Raw genomic sequence first — 19,022 nt, 5'->3', positions numbered from 1 at the left:
GCAATCACCGGATATAAGCCTAAGAAACATCTCATGGCAGTGGAAAACTAACTTGAAATGGCCAATGACTTGAATAGTTTTTATTCAAGTCATTATTTTACTGCTGAGCAGGAATTGGTTTATAAAGAAATCAGTAGTATGAAGTGTGCATACATTGACATTTCTATAGAGGATGTTAAGTCTTACTTTAGACATGTGAACCCCTGTAAAGCTAGTGGGCCTGATGGTATTAGCAGCAGGACATTAAGGGTGTGTGCACACCATGTTGGCACCGCCCTTGCAAAGGCTATCCCAGCTGTCAATAGACACTGGTGTAGTTCCTTGACTATGGAAAAAAATCTTTGATCATGCCCGTTCCCAAAAACAATATACTTAGGGAACTTAATGACCTGCGCGGTGTTGTCCTAGCATCTACACCAATGAGATGTTTTGAAATAATAATCCTGAAACAGCTTTTATGTGAGTTCACTCACATCATCCTTGAGCCCAACCACAGCAGCACACGCCAGAGCTAGGCGCCGCCCCACTAGGCCTCACGCCTTTGTTCTATTCCCTAGCGTCACCGCCCCTGAAAAATAAGAATTCATACGAAAACAATAGGTTGTCTCGCAGCTTCGCAGCTTGACACCCAAAAAGTAAGTGTATAAGAGGAACACAAGTAGGAGAGCAGAGACCTAAATGCAAAACTAAATAAATGTAAAATGTAAACAGACGTGTTTATCCAGATGTCGACTGGTATAAAGTAGCAAGTTATAAAGTGTCATGGTGGTGAGCTAAGTAGCTCAGGAGTTCAGTAGTCTTATGGCCCGTGGGATGAAACTGTCTCTGAGTCTGGTGGCACGAGACCGGATGCTGCGGTAGCGTCTACCAGACGGGAGCAGCTGAAACAGTTTGTTACCGAGGTGATGAGGGTCTTTAATAATCCGGTTAGTCTTCTTCCTGCAGCGCTGAGTGTAGAGGTCCTCCATAGATGGCAGCTCCGTCCTGGTAATGTGATGGGCAGCTTTCACCACCCTCTGTAATGTCTTACGGTTGAGGGCGGAGCAACTGCCGTACCAGGCGGTGATGCAGCCGGTCAGGATACTCTCTGTGGTGCACCTGTAGAAGTTGCAGTGTAGTGTATCCTGGAGTATATGGAGTATATGGAGATTTTTGATGCACACTTCCACAATGCAAAAAGAATGAGCATTGACAGTAGCCTGGGTAGCCCCGCCCATTCTGCCGGCGAATTGAATTCGCCGGCAGAAGGGTCTGGAGAAGAGCAATACATTTCTTTCTGCTTCCGATACGTTTTTGCGGGAGACAATCACCCAGCTGGCTTCTTCCCACCCGGCGCGCTATTGGCTGGTTTAACACAATGACGACAGGGAAGCGACGGCAAGCAGCCAATTTAACTGACGGCAAGAGTCAGTTAAACTAGGCCCATTGATCACGCCTCTTGAGCTGAAGAAAATGTCAGCAGCTTCCCAAGACCAACATGCAATCTAAGATTGAGCTTGGTCTGGCGATAGCCAGGCTACAATGACAGTAAATAAAGCGTGGAAAGTGACTGAATCGTAAACAAAGTGCCTGACAGTACATAAAGTAACTATGAATTGATGTGACTATCATAACTATCATTGTAAGCACAAACAGAGGATCATGGGCATCAGGGCCATATACTGTATGTAGTCATAAAACAACTGGTATAACGTTAGGGAAGCCTATAACAACTATGTTTGTTGATCTGCTTCCTTCAGAACATATCACAACGTGCTGCAGCGGGCCGCTTCCTATTGGTGCTAGGGGCGGCAATTGAAATGCGTGAAATGCGCACCGCGGCACTTCGGCGCCGGTGTGTGGCGGGCTTCAGACCCAAACCAATTTGCATATAGCCCAGAGAGAGGGGTTGAAGATGCACTGCTGACCTTGACAAACAACATTTATGAGCACCTTGAACAAGCAAAGAGTCTTGTCAAGATTGTGTTTGTAGACTTCAGCAGTACCTTCAACACAATACAACCCCACCTGATGGTACAAAAATTGGTACGTCTCGGGGTTAACCCAAGATTCATTTTGTGGATTTTTTACTTTTTGAGGAACCGTAGTCAACAAGTCAAATTCAATAAACACAGGGGCACCACAAGGGTGCATTCTGTCCCCTTTTCTATACACCTTATACATCAATAACTGCCAAACAACCTCCTCTGACAACACCTATTTTACGTTGATGATACAGCATTAGTGGGTTTGTAAAGTCTAACACTGCACAAAGGAGATGACCATAGATTTGAATAAAAAGGGAATTATATAACCTTAAATATAAATGGTGTAGTGTTAGAGCGGGTCACAACGGGTCACAACATATACATAGTTGGGTGTTGAAATAGACAACAAACTGACATTTAATGACGGTGCACAAAATAAGTCCAAAAATAAAGAGAGGATGTTTTTTCTAAGGATACTCAATAATTTTAGATTAGACAGCTGTATTCTTCAGATGTTTAACAAAGCTCTCGAGTGTCTTATCATTTAGCCTTATTTATGCCTTTGGTAACATGTACATTAAAGGGATACTTCCCCAATCAGAAACGGCGTTCTATCATTATAAAATCGCTATTATATAAAAACGACGTTTTTTTTCCCTCAGTCTAACCCAGTCATCCCTTGGCCCAATTTACCTGGTCTAATTTTCTCCCGGGATGACGTCAAATTAAGCGTCATCTCAGGAGAACTTTGTTTGCCCGCTCGAAGGGCTGAGGACTACAAACCACTGGTTACGCATATTTGTGAGCCCACCAATAAGGTATGGGGGTGGGGGCGGGAGCTCGCGTACGAGATGTAAATACAATGTCCGCCATGTTTCTTTACCGCTAGAACAAATTTGCAATGTGAAACAGCCAAAGTGGATTTTGAAAATCTATTGTTGGATTTGGACAATCAGGGCTATTAGTATGAGCCAGAATAAAGCCAGGAAGAGTTGACACAAATAGAGGAGGAGGCTGATGCGGCTGCAGCTGAACAAGCCTTGCCTGCTGTTGCAGAAGACGAGGAGCCGGAGCGCGCCGGTTTGCTCTGTTCGCCTATAGACACTAACACAGAGTCCCTGTGCTGCAGCACAGGGATTTCAGCGATTGCCAGTTTCTTCTAGAATGGCTGATTCTGGCGAGGACGGGGCAATGTGTGTAACCTCTCACCCAGGCTTTACGCCTCATCTGAACAGTTGGGTAAAGCCCGCCGGGAGAGACTTCTGAACATAGAGTAAGTGTTTTTTTACTAACACATTGGCTACAATAGTTTTGAGTCCTGGGGAACGTGACACTGTAGTTATCCGAAAGTAGCCGATCTTATAAGCTACGTTACGTTAGCTTGAAGTCTGTCTAATGCTAATAGGCTACTCAAGGCATAAACCATGGGTCCTTCCCCCTCCAAACGGAAACAGCCGCGGGCGGTGCAGCGGGCGCAATGCACTGTGCTAGTTTGAGGATTTCTTACTTTTGAGCCAGAGAGACACTTTCTGCCTCTTCTCAGGCTAGGATGAACTGATTTCAATTTTTTTTGCCTATTTATAATACATAGAATTATTTGCTTCATTTATCCTTCATATCTCCACAGGTGAAGTATCCCTTTAAGGACCAGAAGAAACTGCAACGAATCGTTAAAACAGCCAGCAAGATCATTGGAGTTGATTAGGTATCTGTAAACTGTACAATGACCTCAGTCTAAAAAAGGCAGAACAAATTCAAAATGTTTCAACCCATCCTCTTCATCAGAAAACAGGTCAAATGGCAAAGGAAAATTAGGACCACTAGGTAGGCCTACAGCAAGTCTTTGTGCCTACAACAATTAGACTGTACAATGACAGACTTAAGAACTCATAGGCATTATAAACTATGAGCATACATATATCACTGAACTATTTTAATATTTCATTTACTCATACATGCTTGTCATGTTTTCTATGTTCTTACTGCTCTGTATAATCTGTATAATAATGGAGCGTGTAATGGTGACCATGTGAATTTCCTACTTGGATATGGATAATAAACCTTGATAAAGGTTTGTTTATTGTTCCGGTTTCCGACCGACCCTGTCAATTTATGTGCGACCCAAATTATTTTATGAAAAAAAAAAGAATTCTCGTTTTTAAATGAAAACAACCTACCTATCATTCGCTGCCGCTGAAGAAAAAAAAAAAAAAAAAAAAAAAAAAATTCCCTACACAGTAAAATTACAAGAGTAAAATGTACTCAAATTGAAGAAATTGCTACTCTATTTTGGATAACATTTGGTCCCTCTCTAAAAAGAGTTAAGTTAACTCTTTCGATAGAGTTGTTTAATCGGAGTAATTTCTCTTCAATTTAGGGTAAAAATTCTACTCTTTAATAGAAAAATTCACTCTATATAGAGACAATTTCAATTGACTCTCACTCTATTTTTACTGCTACTAGAGGAACTACAAATTTACTCCACAGCAATTTACTCCCTCAAAAAGAGTTAACATTCCTCAATTTTGAGTAATAGTTTCTCCGTAAGGAGACCATTTTAGAAATTGCACAATTCAATATTAAGCTCGTACAATTGTTAAAAATGGCAAAAGATCCATTATCCCACATGTCCTTTTATTTGGCACCAAATATTTGCTCTCAATAGAAAATTATCATTCCATATGTGCACATGCACACTGTTGACATCATTCTAAACAAAAAGCATTGCATGAAAAAATAATGGATTATAAACAAATCTGAATCAAGACCACATAAAAAATATCAGAAGACTTGTGGTGCAAAAGGTCTTTAAATTCCAAAACAATGGGTGCTTCTGTGGTGTGCATAACCTTGAAAGCATGGACATGTTCCTCTAAATAAAGAGTTTTCATAGCAGTCGTTATAAAAAGAACACTAATCTCTTACAACAATATTCTGGACTACATGAAACACAGGCATCTCATTCTCCACTCCTATGCTGAAGATGAACTTTCATTAACACTTGAACTGTCACGCAAAGAACACTTAGTGAGATGCTTTCGTAATCCAGAAAAACTATTATATACATGTGCACAACCCCTTTGAGCACATTTTAACCTGAGAGTTTTTCCGGGACAAAGACAAATGAAGCAGATCATAGGAGTTTACTTCAGCATCCTGGCCCTCAACTCTGCAACTCTAGGATTTACCTTGGTGTTTTCCACATCTATGTCATAGACAGTGGTTTGCAGAAAGGTGTACACATTGGTCAATTCCTGACAGTATCTTGTGCCAAAGACGAAATGTGCTTTGAAAAGTTCATCAACACAAGCCAATGAAGTTGAGGTCTTACAGGGTAGAGCATGTTTGTCGATCACGATGTAGTAAGACTCGATCATGCTCTTCTTGGCACCAACAGCAAGTAGGTATGGCTGGAGACTCCCAGAGATGTTGTCCAGGTGTCCTTGGATGCTGGTCCCAATCTGTGGTTGAATAAGGAGGCATGGTCATTTATTATGTTTTGGATTCTTACAAAGTTACAATAAGAGTAAAAAGGAAGAGGGCACACTATGCATAACACTTATTAGCGCATACGCTGTAAAGCACTCTGAAGACAACGCCGAAACACGTAAATGCAAATAAGGTCAGTGTTATGCAACGTGTGTGGCCACCTTTTGTTAGTTATTTAAGCGTTACCCAATGGCCCTGCACTATTAGCATAATAGGGGATTATCACGCTTCCTGGTTCCGGTGGCGGGATTTGTCTTCGTTGTGCATGAACACTTCCGGCGCACTTCAACAATGGCTGAAACAAAGGCTAGATGTCACTGCTCTGTTCCACTTTGTACATCTAACAAACAACACCAACCCTACTTAAGTTTTCATGGATTCCCGACTGAATTGAGTCTAAGGAAGAAGTGGATTCAAGCGGTTCGCCGGGATGAAGGGCCAAACTTTAAAATAAAACAAGGTAGCACGTTTGTTTGTAGCCGGCACTTTAGTGAATCAGACTACAAACGCTACAGCTAGCAACCAACCAGGGTCACAATAAGCGACTGAAAATCGGGTCTGTACCCTCCCGTTTCCAGTGGAACAACTGGGGACTGCCAAGAAGGGGGTCTGTTTATAAAAGAGCATCAACTCGCTTAGGCCATGACGTTCACCCAGCCCTTCCTCTGGAGCAACCGCTGCCCTGTGAATAATAATAATACCCCATACTGTTCTTAAACCACCTACCTGACAGGATGTGCTACCTATGGTTTAATCACAGAATGGGCTCTTAGTAGGTTATACTGAGGAGGTAGGTCAACTTTTCAGTACTCGGGCACAAAATGTTTAGTCTTATTAATGTCCCAGCATTTGACCAAACCACAATGTGAAAAGCTTCATAACAAGTACAAATGTTGCATTTTATATCTTACTTAATTAATTGTAAAGGTGAATATTGAGCTATAAAAAGCACATTTTAAAAGCAATATTGAGCTACAAAAAGCAATTTCTTTAGAGGTCCAAACTGCTTCCAATATGCAAGTCACAGCCAAAATCTGGGTTAGATGTTTTAATCTTTATTCCTCATCTCATACAGCTGCACTGGATGCTGCTGCTGTACACATACAGCAATTGGAAGAAACAGTCAAGGAGCTGATGAGAGCCGTCACAGCTGAAAGTGGTTCAAGTGCCTTTTCACAGATTTTGTGTCTCAGACGAGGACATCCTTTTTTACACCAGATTCACGTCAAGATATGTTTTTTGTGACTTCTGGGAGGTTATTCAACCATCTGCCTCCATGTTGGTTTATTGGTCGAAAGCTCAGAAAAAGAAACAAACATTTTTTGAACCCATTTCTCCCAGTCCAACGTGTAGTCTGCAACTGGTTGAGTTTTTTTCTCTTCTGCTGCCGGGTTGCTGCAGGCCTGCAAGAGAAGGTGCTGGCTGACATGTTTCAGGTCAGTGTGTCCACTGTCTCCCATGTTGTTATACCGTGGGCCAACTACCGTTACCTGCTCCTTGGCTCCCTCCCCTGCTCCTTGGCTCCCTCCCCATCTGGATGAGTAAACAGCAAGTCAAGAACACCATGCCAAGCAAATTTGTGCAGTACAGTCCAGATGTTCGGGTAATCATCGACTGCACCGAGGTGCAGTCGATGATTACCCGAACATCATCTTACAAGAACACAACAACCTTTAAGGCCTTGATTGGGATTGCCCCTTGTAGTGCTGTGACTTTTGTGTCAAGTCTCTTCACCGGCTCCATCTCCGACCCAGAGCTGACTAAACGAAGTGGACTTCTGGATTTACTGGAGCTAGGAGATGGCTGCATGGCAGACAAGGGTTTCACCATCGAGAAGCCACTAGCTGATCGTGGGGCAACGTTGATTGTACCACCCTTCAAGATGACAGGTAGGCATGAAAGGAATGAACATTTCAAATTAAAACTTTGACCCAAATGTGACATTTAAGATATGTAGACAAATGTTTAAGATGGACTGAAGCACTCACAATAATATTACTAATTAATTTATCTCTAACCACTGCGCAGTTCACTGAAGAGGATGCTCTGAAAACACAAGCAATCGCTCGACTTCGAATCCTCGTAGAAAGAGCAATAGGCAGAGTCAAGGAATAACGCATCTGGGAACGCACTGTCCTCTCACCTTGTCTGTGACAGTCAATCAGCTGTGGACCGTCTGCTGTGTGATGACCAACTTCCAGGGACCACTTGATTTAAAAGGCTACATCCCTGTTGAATAGTGTTTCTACTCAAACATGTACCTATAAATATTTAATATAATATGTAAATATTAAAACAAGAGGCAGTGGCACTGAACATTTGGAGTGCTCCCTTCATTTTTTCCGGAGCTGTAATTTTGCACACTGAAAACATATTGAATGACATGTATTTAATTGAATGAGAAGTCTTTCATCTATAATCAATTTTAAAGTCCAGTCAGTCCATCCTGAAAGTATTCAAAATAATGTTAATATATAATGTAGTAAATGATGTACTCAGAAAAAGGGAATGAATTAAATCCTTTTATTCTTTCAGTTCCTTTATTCATTCAGTTCATTTCACATTCATTTCACTTTCTGCTGAAGATACACATTCATATATGTACCAAAGAAGTACAAGTCTACCTTATTTTTCATCTCATCATTTCATCCCTCCAGACTGAGCTGACGCCAAACTGACGTTAGCATAAGCCAACCTACGTAGCGTAAGCTAGCTAGCAGACACTCACATTCGTAGTCGATATATTTCTCGAAAAATAAACAATCCCTTGTCCAGTTTGGAGCGGGCTGTTATGGAGTGTTGTTCGGTAAGTCTGTGAACTTCAGAAAACGTGACTTTGGGTACATTTACCAGGGATGTCGTGAAAGTGAACTGCCGGTCCTCCATCATCAGTTCGCCAGAGTGATGAGTGATTCACGGGATGTCACAGTGCACAATGAACACCGAATGCGGAAGTACTACGTATCAGCGTGATAATCCCCCATAAAAGAGGAAGTATTTTCCAACCCTTTTTGTTCCCCACAAAGCTCACCTTGATGAATTTTACAAGACTGTCGCATGCTTGTCTGGCTGAGATTTTCCCTGGTTTTTTTTCGGCCTTGGCTTGAAGGTGGCAGAAGGTGAACCAGCAACAGCATTGATGACATGTCACTGTCCCAGCCTGGGGAATATATAACAAAAACAGAACAGTTAAGCATTTCATATTGATTCAGATTTACAGACAGATGCAGACGGATTATCCATAACCAATAAAGCCTGCAAAAGGATCAATGACATGAGTTTTGAGTAGGAAACTATAAAAACAACTTTGTGCAGTTCAATTACTGTATTCCCAATGATTTCAAATGTGAATGACAGGAGCCACTTCCGTTTCTCAAGGCAACAGGTTGATATGTACATATAACTCCAGTAACTTTGTTAGTGGCAAAATGTGCCTTAATGCACAATAAAATGGTTATCCCCATTCCATCTAGAATAGTCGAAGGAGAAGACATTACCATCATCTACTTCAGTGGCTTCAGCATTTTGGATGAGGTCTTGTACATCTCCAGTCAGTGTAAGCCCACGACACTGAGTTACAACCTTTGCTTGAAAGTTGGTGGTCCACTTTTCCAACATCTTTGCAGAGGTTGCGTCACCAAAAAGACTCCTGAAATCTTGAACAATCTACAAGACATGGCAAGTCCCACAGTAGATGGTCAAAGTAGCTACAGAGATCATTTCTGAAGTCTGATCAGGTTCGGCAGATAGCAATCAAAACATGTCAAAGTAAACAAAGATAAATTTACATTCTGTCTGACAAAACAAACAATAACAAACTACACAAAACATTACTTTGTAGTTCTTGTTTTTTAAAAAAAATAGTATTACTCACCAAACCTGGAATGTCCAAGAAACGAGGAAAAACAGATAGGATGTCGGCTGAGTTCTCAGGATCGTGCAGCAACTTCTGACGATAGGCCAGGGTTAGCCTCATTTTCTCCTTCACTACAACTTCATCCGTAGAATGCTTCATCAGGGCAATTGCTTCTTGACACTGCTGTTCGTCCCATTGGATGTCTTCTTTCAATGGATCCCTGTGTGAAGTTGGCCCACCTAAAGGTTTGGGACAACATGCCAGTTTAATACTCAAAAGAAAACCTAGACCAAATAAACGAGTGGTCAAGTTCCAAATTAATCACTGGCCTGTTTGAAGTTGTCGTGACCGTTTCATTCGCCCCTCGGACACCTCTTTCTGCAGAGTTTTGATTCTCCAAGCCAAATACCCACTTCCATCTTCAGCATTATAAAAATGTTCCTTTGAAAATAAGGGGAAAAACATGTAAACACAAATATACTTTTCACCCATAAATACGGGACTGATTTGAAACCATTTCACCAGAAAAGCAGCAGTAACTTACATAGCCAAGCTTGCTCCGGGGGTCAGCCAAGTAAGGAAAAAGGCAGATGATTCCTTTGGCGTATTCCTCCTTCAATCTCCTAGGGGGGCTTGTGCTATACACACAAATCAAATTACCATCCTGTCCAAAATACAACTAAGATTCATTTAATATCGGTCTTGTGAGTTTATGAAAAAAAAATTACCCATGCTCATTTGTCAGATGTGCAACTAGTATCTTCACTAGGTCACGTCCTCTGACATCTGACAATGTTTTTGTGCGAGCATACTCATGTGTGATCTTATCACCTCCAGGGCTACTCTTGAGGATGTCCTCAATCATCTTGGGAGAGGTGATTGACAATTGACAGGTACACCGAGAACACACAGAGTACACAGATTAACAAGAGCATATATATGGTTGCAACAAAGTTACAAAAAGGACATAAACAATCTATTGATCTTACTCGACCCAGACGACGGTCCTCATCATGTCTTTTTTCTGAGGGATTTCTGATCACTATTGCTGTGTCATCAGATCCTGATGAAGGCTCTCCATCGCCAATTGTACCAGAACTGAAGGAAGCCTCACCATCGCCAATCGTACTAGAACTGAAGGAATCTACAAAATAATGTTTCATGGGACACAAAATGTTTACAGCATGAGCTGCACAACTAAGAAAAGGTTAAATGTGCACGATATGTCATTGCGGAGATAATTAAAAGACTCATATCTAGAAGTTAAAACGTAAAGTCAGTTTACCATCAGCTCTTGCTGTTGGGATCAATAAAGGCTTATGCAATGTTTTCTCTTACCACTTTCCAAAAATACTTCGAATTGAAAAGGTGATGTTAGGAAGAAGTACTTCTTTCTGTCCTTATATTTCACCCTAACAGTTGCCTCCATCCTAAAGGAACAGGAAAAAATAGTGGTTGGTTAGTTGGTTTGATTACTTGTCTTGAACTAATTAATATGAAAAACATAAACAGTAACAGAGATTTGAGAAAATGCAGTCAGAAGAACGCAGGGGTGTGAACGTTTACAAAAATGTCTAACCGTGTTGACGGATTTCTTTTCTTGTAAACGGTTAATCGTGACGTCATTGTCCTCGTGTGTGTGAGTGAGTGTGCGCTAGGGCTGAACGATTTTAAGAAAAAATTGAAATTGCGATTTTTCTGGTAGAGATTGCGGTTTCGATTTCAACCACGATTTATTTTCTTTAAATCAAGTTTCAGTATAAATGAATATAACCAATGAATTCCATTAAGGTAATGCAATAATGAAAACTGCTGGCAACAGATTTCAAATGCAAGACTGTTTATTCAAGTACCTAAGAAACAACAACCAAAAAAGTCAAATAAAAAGGGAGCCCTCTTTCTTAAGTAAACTTGCTTCAATGGCTCATCAGCATCAAAATAATTGCACTTTTGTAAAAAAAAAAACGCAGCTTTGACGATCCCAAAATCGTAATGCTTGAGATCGCGATTTTCGGTCGAAAACGATAGATCGTTCAGCCCTAGTGTGCGCCCAGGGCCGACGGACAGCAGGGGAAAGTGAGGCAGTCCTGGGGGGGCCCAAGGCAGAGGGGGGGCCCATGGCAATACATATATTTTTTTTTTTATATTTTATCTGAATTATCCACCAGCCCATAGTGTTAGGAGTCGCACACGGCCACGTCTCCAACCTCCCCCCCCCCCCCCCGTCAACAATTGTTCTCTACCCCCCCCCCCCCCCCCCCGTCAACAATTGTTCTCCACCCCCCCCCCCCGTCAACAATTCAGCGCAGGGCGCTAGTAGGGGGAATTCGGGGGGGGCCCATCAGTACCTCTTGTATACAGGGCCCAGGATTTGGTGCAACGGCCCTGTGTGCGCCGATACACACACTCACTCACACACTCGCCGAGGGACAGACAGATTCGGCAGACTAGCTTTTATCCTCCCCAATTAGTTTATTAGTGATGTAAAATTAATAAAATTTTTTAATTTGAAGATTATTGTTTAAAAACTGTTTTTAGTTTTTTTCCTAAACAGTTATGATTTACTAAACGGTTACTAGGTTAGACGTGTACACGTGAACACGTGCACACCAGCTGCATTCATCATGAAGTACGACCCGTTAACTCTTTTAAGAGTAGAGTACACGCGGTGCACCAGAATCACAAGCTTCTCACGTAAAATGAGTCTCCCCGCAGTGAACCAATTTGTACTGGACACAAACCAACAAAAGACGATGTTCCATTCAGTCTACTTAACAAGTTTCCTAAAAGCACAAACGTGAATTGCACTGCATCGGTGTGGCGCCAACCTCTGTTGACTCTTTCCAGAGTTAAGTCCACGTGGTGCTAAATCATGCTAACGAACCAGTCAATGATACACTATGGTAAACACAATTCTCCGCAGTCGACTTATGTGTGCATTAAAGGCACCCAGTGCAACTTTCGAGGCTTAAAAATAAACATTCAATTTCTAGTCTTTTTTACACGTAGTAAGTTTCAATAACTCCATACCATTACATACCGACATTTAAGCAGCAAAGATGAGACGTCGGTTGTGTGGTGAGAACTGATACAAAATCGATAACAACAACAATGCCGCCATTTTCTTTATTTTTTGTAACCTACAATAAATAAAGCAGGCTTCCAGTCAATGGAAAAATGGCTTCTCCCCACCGGCGATTGTTGTTGTTTACGATTTTCTATCAGTTCCCACCACACAACGACATCTCATCTTTGCTCCTTGAATGTCGATATGTAATGGTATGGAGTTATTGAAACTTACTACGTGTAAAAAAGACTAGAAATTGAATGTTTATTTTTCATTGAATGTTTACATAAAGTTGCACTGGGTGCCTTTAAACAACAAAAGACAGTGTAACATACTTATCAATTTTCCTAAGAACAAAAACGTGAATTGATCAAATGACTGGCAAGCTAACGTGATACCTTAGCAGCATCTACTGCAGCAGCTGCATATAGCAATGACTAGGGTAACTTACATAATATGTTTAAATCGCGCGGCTTCGTTGAGCTTGAATTTGGGATACTACAGATTTTAACTCATCCTCCCTCTGCTATAATAACCCGTGAACTTCCACTTTTAGAAAAGGTGTGACACGACTCAGCACGTCTTGCGACTGGCATGGTAATGTTAAGCCACACATTTGAAAATAACATAAACCAAACATTACATGCATCCTGCACGATAAGAACAAACAAAACTTATGCTGTAAAAAAAGACAGTTGATGTATTACTTACGTTGTTATTTTCCTAGCAGACTTTCCAGACTTTTATCCAGATCGGTTGCAGCTGAAATGACCATCGGCGTAACGGCGGACAAAACGAAACTTAACTGCGTTGCCCTCTGGGAGGAGTCAAAATTATGACTCCGTTATTCAGATCTAACTCTGCGTGTCTCTCAACTCTTGTTTTGTTCTTTCACCTCAAATCAGAGCAAAAAATACAGTTGAGTAAAATAATTTTAACTACGGAAATGTTACTCTTGTAATTTTACTGTGTACCTACCAGCCAGACCAAACTACAGGAAGTAGAATAATAGGCTAAGGAACGAACATAACAGCTTCGACGTTGGATCTTTTCTCAGTCTCCATTATTGAAACATAACAACATTGGCGACGAGGATGGCTGGATGCTGCCTACCACCCCCCTCCCCCTTCCTAGCCCTGCCGGGAGAACCACCGGTGCCGTGGCCCCTCTGGATTACCTTGTTCCAAACGTTTATCACCGCTGCCGGCCTGGACACTGTTCCGGAGTGGAGGTACCGTGCACTGCTGCTGCACTGTCTGGGAGCGGAGGGACAGCGCGTGTTGGGAACTCTTGGCCCCGCGCCTACTTTCGCAAAGGCCGTGGAGCTCATGAAAGCACATTACCCCGCTCCTAAAGGTGTTCTGCTCCGTCGCGTCATATTCCGACGCAGGCGCCAACGTCCATGGGAGTCAGTGGAGAGGTTCGCGGCTGAATTAGGGATGCTGGCTACCATGTGCAAGTACGGGGCGTTACAGGACGAAATGATAAGGGACCAACTGATACTGCACACAAAAAATGAATTAATTAGGCAAAGGCTGTTACTGGAAAATAATGATCTAACATTAACAGCAGCTCTTAATCTAGCAGTTCAGGTTGAATCTAAATCTGGTTCATGGTCGTTGTCTGAATATAATGAGATTGCGATTGTTTATGTCATTTTAATGGTCTTTTGTATTTTCGTAGCATGCGTAACATTTCTGATCGGTCCTATGTTAAAAAGTTTAATCTGAAACGATTGACGTGGTCTAAAGTCCAACCACAGCGATGGCAACGGTTATCACATCTCTAGGATGTATATCTGCGTGGACCTTGACCTGCGTAAACTAGGCCATCATCCCTGACACAAATACCTAGGCCTACCCTTTGTTCGCAAATCTGTGCTATCACCAAATTACTATCGGCCCATTGATCTGCTGTGCCAGTGCATTGAGAAAGTCAAAGACTGTATGTGCCAATTTCCTTCCACTAAATGAGGACAAAACCGAGATATTTGTATTTGGTGCTAAAATGGAAATCTCTGTCCATGAAAACCTCCCTGAGGATTTAAGACTTGCCCCAATCTGACCACTTATAAAAACAGGACTGAAGACTTATATGTTTGCTTTTTTTTTTGTTTGCCTTTGTTTTTATTGATCCATTTTATTTAATTTCATTTTATTGTATGAAAATGTTTTTATGTGAAGCACTTTGATTCTGCCTCGTGTATGAAAAGGGCTACATGAATAAAGTTGCCTTGCCTTGCCTTTGTCCATGACAGAGGAGCTCACCGCCCAGTTCCACGCGTCATTTTCTCTAAACTGGACCACCGCCAGGGTACCTCCAACTTAACTACGGTAGGCCTACAATTAAAATATGCATTGTCCGCGGGCTTCATTTATTTAGAATTTTCCGAGGTATTTTTCCGGTAAATTATATTTTTGGTTAGAATGGTCTTATGTAGTTTTACATACCTGCCGCCTGTATATTGGTCACGTGACCCAGGAGCCGTCTTTCGTCACATGATCCACAGGTCCAAATAAATATGATTCGGTCAAGTTTCTATTCAACAGTTCTAGAGCCTAGTTGTACCATTTTCACGATGTAAATCAGTTATTGTAATGTTTGATAATCGATAGGCTATGGTAATTAACTTACTACACACACCTGCCAGATCCTACGATCTTCCGGAGTCGCAGTCTCGACTACTTACTACTGGCTGTTACTTGGCTCTGAGTCAATCAGTGGCAGCTACCATGTATTGCAGTAGTTATGTACAACAATGTGCAAGCGTCAATGGTGATTCTATTGTCTATATTCTTCTCCTCTCGTTTCTTCTACACTGGATGAGCTCGATAGACTTAAGGTCTCTGTCATGAGATATAGGACTGATGGTGGCTGCTACAAGAATAAATAATATGTAGCTATATCTCGTCTTCAACAGCTTTCTCTTTTGAAAGCTTTAACTTTCCACTAGGCTTTTTTACACATTTTTGGATGGTGGCTATGCACCCTGAATTCTGTATTCAACCTTTCGTGAATTAGGGTTATTATCAGCCAGCATTTGCTAAAACTAAATGTTTTAAATTCATCAAACTCATAGTAATCAAATGATACTGACGGTTTTTCATGAAATGTGGCTATGAATTGTAAATAACATCTAACTTCTATAATAGCAGGCCTGTTGCACCATGCATACACGGCAAGCACGCACATAGACACCGCATACACACCAAACACACACACACCGCACACACACGCACATGCGCGCGAACATACACGGAAACGCGCCCCCAGCAGAATCGACGCCTATGCACACACACACACACACCGCACACATGCGCACCAAGACACACGGAAACACACGCACGCGCACAAACCGCACGCGCAGACACCGCAGCGACACTCGCCCAGGTGAGACGTTATGTTTTTAAACATAACGGCTCCGCCATAGTGATGGATTCAATGATTTTTTTCCGTGATTCAGTTTTCTTCGGTCAGTGCGCCAAGAAGAATGGTTGAGAGTCGTTTGTTCGTTCAGTCGTCAGTCAGACTCAGCTCCTCCCTCGGTCTCATTCTCAAACGATCGTGGAAATCGGTCATCAATCAACATTGCAACTTTAACCAAACGCAGCGGGATTGGAGGGGTGTAGTTGATCATTGGATGTTTACATATCAGCAAGATAAAAGGCTTGATTTAGCAATGATGATGGGGGTCCCGGGTGGAGAAAGAACCATGTGGCATGACACATAGCCTCTTAATTCCCTCTTCACCACTCACAGTCAGTGAATGAACAGCGAGTCAGCGACTAGTGGCTCTGGGAGGAGTCGAGCCTGAGAACAAACAAGAGAGAAAAATCAGTTCGGTTCGTTCTTGTTAAAGATTCGTTCCTTCAAACTGATTCGCTCTCGAACGACCCATCTCTATTCCACCATCGACCCACGTGCCCAGGTAAGGAAGGACACATGCACACACCACAGCGACACACTCGCCCAGGTAAGCCGTTATGTTTTTAAACAAAACGACAAACGACAAACTCCTAGTTAAGACGTTCTCTCTATAGACTGTAGAAATTGCGATTAAAAGGGAAGAGACAATTTCTCACCTCGACAAGCAATGGCAGGTCATTCATTTTGTCATATAATCGTAGGTGTCAATTACGCTTTTTGTACCCATACACCAAAAAAAAAACTTGAGTTGAATTATTATGGATTATTACACGGCTCTTCTCAATGCTGTAGACTGCTCCATTCACTTGCATGGGCCTTCCCAACGTCAGCTGTCAATTATTTTTGTTTATTACACGGCTCTCCTCAATGCCGTGGAATACTCATGTCCAGCATATTTGACCGCTGTCCAGGAAAGTGTTTTTTTTGCCTCTGATTCATGTCATCTGTATCACTCCGCAAAGTAGTCCGGTAACTTATCAACCTCAGCGTATTCGGTTGCTAAGCGACGTCCTTCTCTTCTCTAGTTGGCGAACTACTTCTCTGCTGATCAACGCTATGAATGATAACAAATACATTGTACAAAGACACACTGTGCAAAGTTATTTTTTCTTTTTGGCAAGTAGCCAATACTAATAATACCAATTCTCTTTGGCTGGAATGCAATGATGAGGCATCAGACAATCTAGTCATTTTAGCCTGAATACATAGGTAAAAAGCACCAGAGCAGGTTGCTAGTACCATGGACAGTATCAGAACGATAACCTGTTGAACTAAATGGATGTGGTAGAGGCTGTGGACTGGCATATCAACACACAAGTCACGTGATCCTAAAGAGACAGTATCCCTCTAACACAAAACAAAAACATGTCAATAACACAGTATGGTGAATTATGTCTATAGAGTCCACCACACTTTGTTGCTCAAATGAAATATTACTCCCTTCCTTGAGCCTTCCGGAATGTCTTCGCACTATGTTGCTCAAACTTAATATTACTATCCTCTTTGAGCCTCCCGAAATGTCTTGCGATATTGATATCGCCCCATCCCCCTGTGGACTGTTTTATTTATTTTATTTTTCTTATGTTTGGTGTTAATGCTATGTGTGACTGTAGGCTACTGCTGCCTGTCTTGGCCAGGACACTGGGAGAGATGTTTAATCTCAATGATTATTATTTTCAACTAACCAATAGTTGTCTTGCATTTTAAAATGTCAATGCACTTTTCATCCTTGAATAACAGTAAAAGCTATTTAATAATTGATTTGCATGCATAGTGTGCTACACTTTGCATTGAACAATTACCTCTTCTACCATCAATTGACTAATTTTATAACGTAATCAAATGCTCACACATGCTTTCAGACACACGTGTAAGTCCTAAAATTCTCCTGTTGGGTCGGCCCATATGTGAAAATCTCCTGGATAATACTACCCCTGAGGTAGTATTTTCTCCGTATTGTAAATTATGTACATCATATGTGAATGAGGAGTAAGTCTTTCTCACACCACTTCAGCGGGCGTGTTGATGATGTCATTGAGTGGCCCCCTAAACGAGCTTGTTGCCTTTTTTTCACTGAATGGTTAAAAAATATTGAAATGTTGGCACTGCTTTAAGAGTCGTTTGTGGTGAACGAATGTTATGCGTTGTAATATTATAGGCAAAATGTTATTATATTATGCACTCCGAAATTTGTTACATTATCGACCGGGGTTTCCATATTGCTATGGGTTTAATTATAGAGGCCGAGCGCAACGCGCGTGCGAAAACTCTAGTCACGATAAAAGATAGGCTTACATGTGTATTCATATGTCAATTTGCCTAGGTGGGTAAGAAATAAACTACGTTAAATATGTCTTCCTTAGCGCAACATAAAGCACTTGTGATATTTAATGTGAAAGAAAATATGGCTGGTTAAATTGTTTTATTTTAATGAGACGAAAAGCAATATGCTAATTAGGCAATTACACTTTGTCACGTGGCACGTACAAGCTCCCACCACTAGATGGAGCAAAAGTACCACTTTCAATTCCATAGATGTCTGCTCGTTACAAGCGCCGTTTGTCTGTGGAAGAGCCAATTATTAGGATATCAATTATGAATATTAAATAATAATTTCATCGGATGACACCTGTTTAATATGCGTGAAGGTAAGGTGGGCGTATTTCCTCACAATCCGTTTAATAACCCCGCTGTCTGCTGTGAGGCCTTTATTGAGCCTACACATGGGAGCAGGCAGCCCACACCCTGCAGGTCCAATAGTCTGTGGCAACCGAGCAGCTGAAGTGGATCAATTTGGGGTTTCGGTGCCGTCAAGGGCATACGGTATCGCGTTCAATCTTTATAAGTGGTTACACACAATGTAGTAGTCTACATGCAAATCAATTGAGAAGATTTGAAACAAAACCACAAGTGAAATCAACTCGTCAATGCTGGGTAAAAATAAAGAGGAAGATAAGGCTGAAAATACACAAAATGACAAACGCCGGTGGCTTTAGGTATTAGCGGAATCAAATGTTTAAATCGTTGATATAAGTGAATCATGTCGCAACAGGAATGCATGATGTCGCAACAAATGCTTTTAATCACAATAATCATTCATTGGGAGAACAATCTCGTCCTCTCTCTCTCTGTAACATTGGCTCTATCTTTCTCTGACACACACACACAGACACAAAATCATGTATATTGGCTTGAATTGTACTATTTTTGTGTCGAA

The 19,022-nt window shown here is 41.6% G+C and overlaps 1 protein-coding gene and 1 long non-coding RNA gene across 4 annotated transcripts; one reads left to right on the top strand and one right to left on the bottom strand.

Moving 5' to 3' along the window:
- Positions 1 to 4,582: 4,582 nt before the first annotated feature.
- Positions 4,583 to 13,826, bottom strand: LOC115559083 (uncharacterized). Of its 3 annotated transcripts, XM_030377742.1 has the most exons (12): positions 13,557 to 13,826; positions 13,091 to 13,141; positions 12,088 to 12,187; positions 10,651 to 10,742; positions 10,302 to 10,456; positions 10,041 to 10,177; positions 9,857 to 9,950; positions 9,642 to 9,753; positions 9,331 to 9,551; positions 8,954 to 9,122; positions 8,488 to 8,616; positions 4,583 to 5,428 (listed from the first exon to the last, which is right to left on the bottom strand). In XM_030377742.1, exons 4-12 carry the CDS (start codon positions 10,739 to 10,741, stop codon positions 5,295 to 5,297), a joined length of 1,242 nt encoding a protein of 413 aa, XP_030233602.1. In that variant the 5' UTR covers position 10,742; positions 12,088 to 12,187; positions 13,091 to 13,141; positions 13,557 to 13,826; the 3' UTR covers positions 4,583 to 5,294. The 3 variants fall into 3 exon arrangements, with proteins under 3 accessions (XP_030233602.1, XP_030233603.1, XP_030233604.1); XM_030377743.1 differs by lacking the exon at positions 12,088 to 12,187; XM_030377744.1 differs by lacking the exons at positions 8,488 to 8,616; positions 8,954 to 9,122; positions 9,331 to 9,551; ... (5 more) ...; positions 12,088 to 12,187; positions 13,091 to 13,141.
- Positions 5,428 to 7,990, top strand: LOC115559084 (uncharacterized). Its single transcript, XR_003979417.1, has 2 exons — positions 5,428 to 7,345; positions 7,485 to 7,990. It is a non-coding gene; the product is annotated as an uncharacterized LOC115559084 (long non-coding RNA).
- Positions 13,827 to 19,022: the final 5,196 nt, after the last annotated feature.

The sequence above is a fragment of the Gadus morhua genome, chromosome 14, assembly GCF_902167405.1.
Source record: "Gadus morhua chromosome 14, gadMor3.0, whole genome shotgun sequence".
In the NCBI taxonomy this organism is placed as follows: Eukaryota; Metazoa; Chordata; class Actinopteri; order Gadiformes; family Gadidae; genus Gadus; species Gadus morhua.
Note: the sequence above shows the minus strand (reverse complement) of the source record. Positions and strands in the feature narration are given on the sequence as shown.

Bases quoted from the DNA above. Each gene is read 5' to 3' on its own strand.
- LOC115559083 (XM_030377742.1), bottom strand. From the start codon at position 10,741: ATGGAGGCAACTGTTAGGGTGAAATATAAGGACAGAAAGAAGTACTTC. The intron at 9,754-9,856 runs GTAAGTTACTGC...TTATTTTCAAAG, and splicing joins CCCGGAGCAAGCTTGGCTAT to GAACATTTTTATAATGCTGA. The intron at 8,617-8,953 runs GTAATGTCTTCT...TATATTCCCCAG, and splicing joins AGCCACTGAAGTAGATGATG to GCTGGGACAGTGACATGTCA.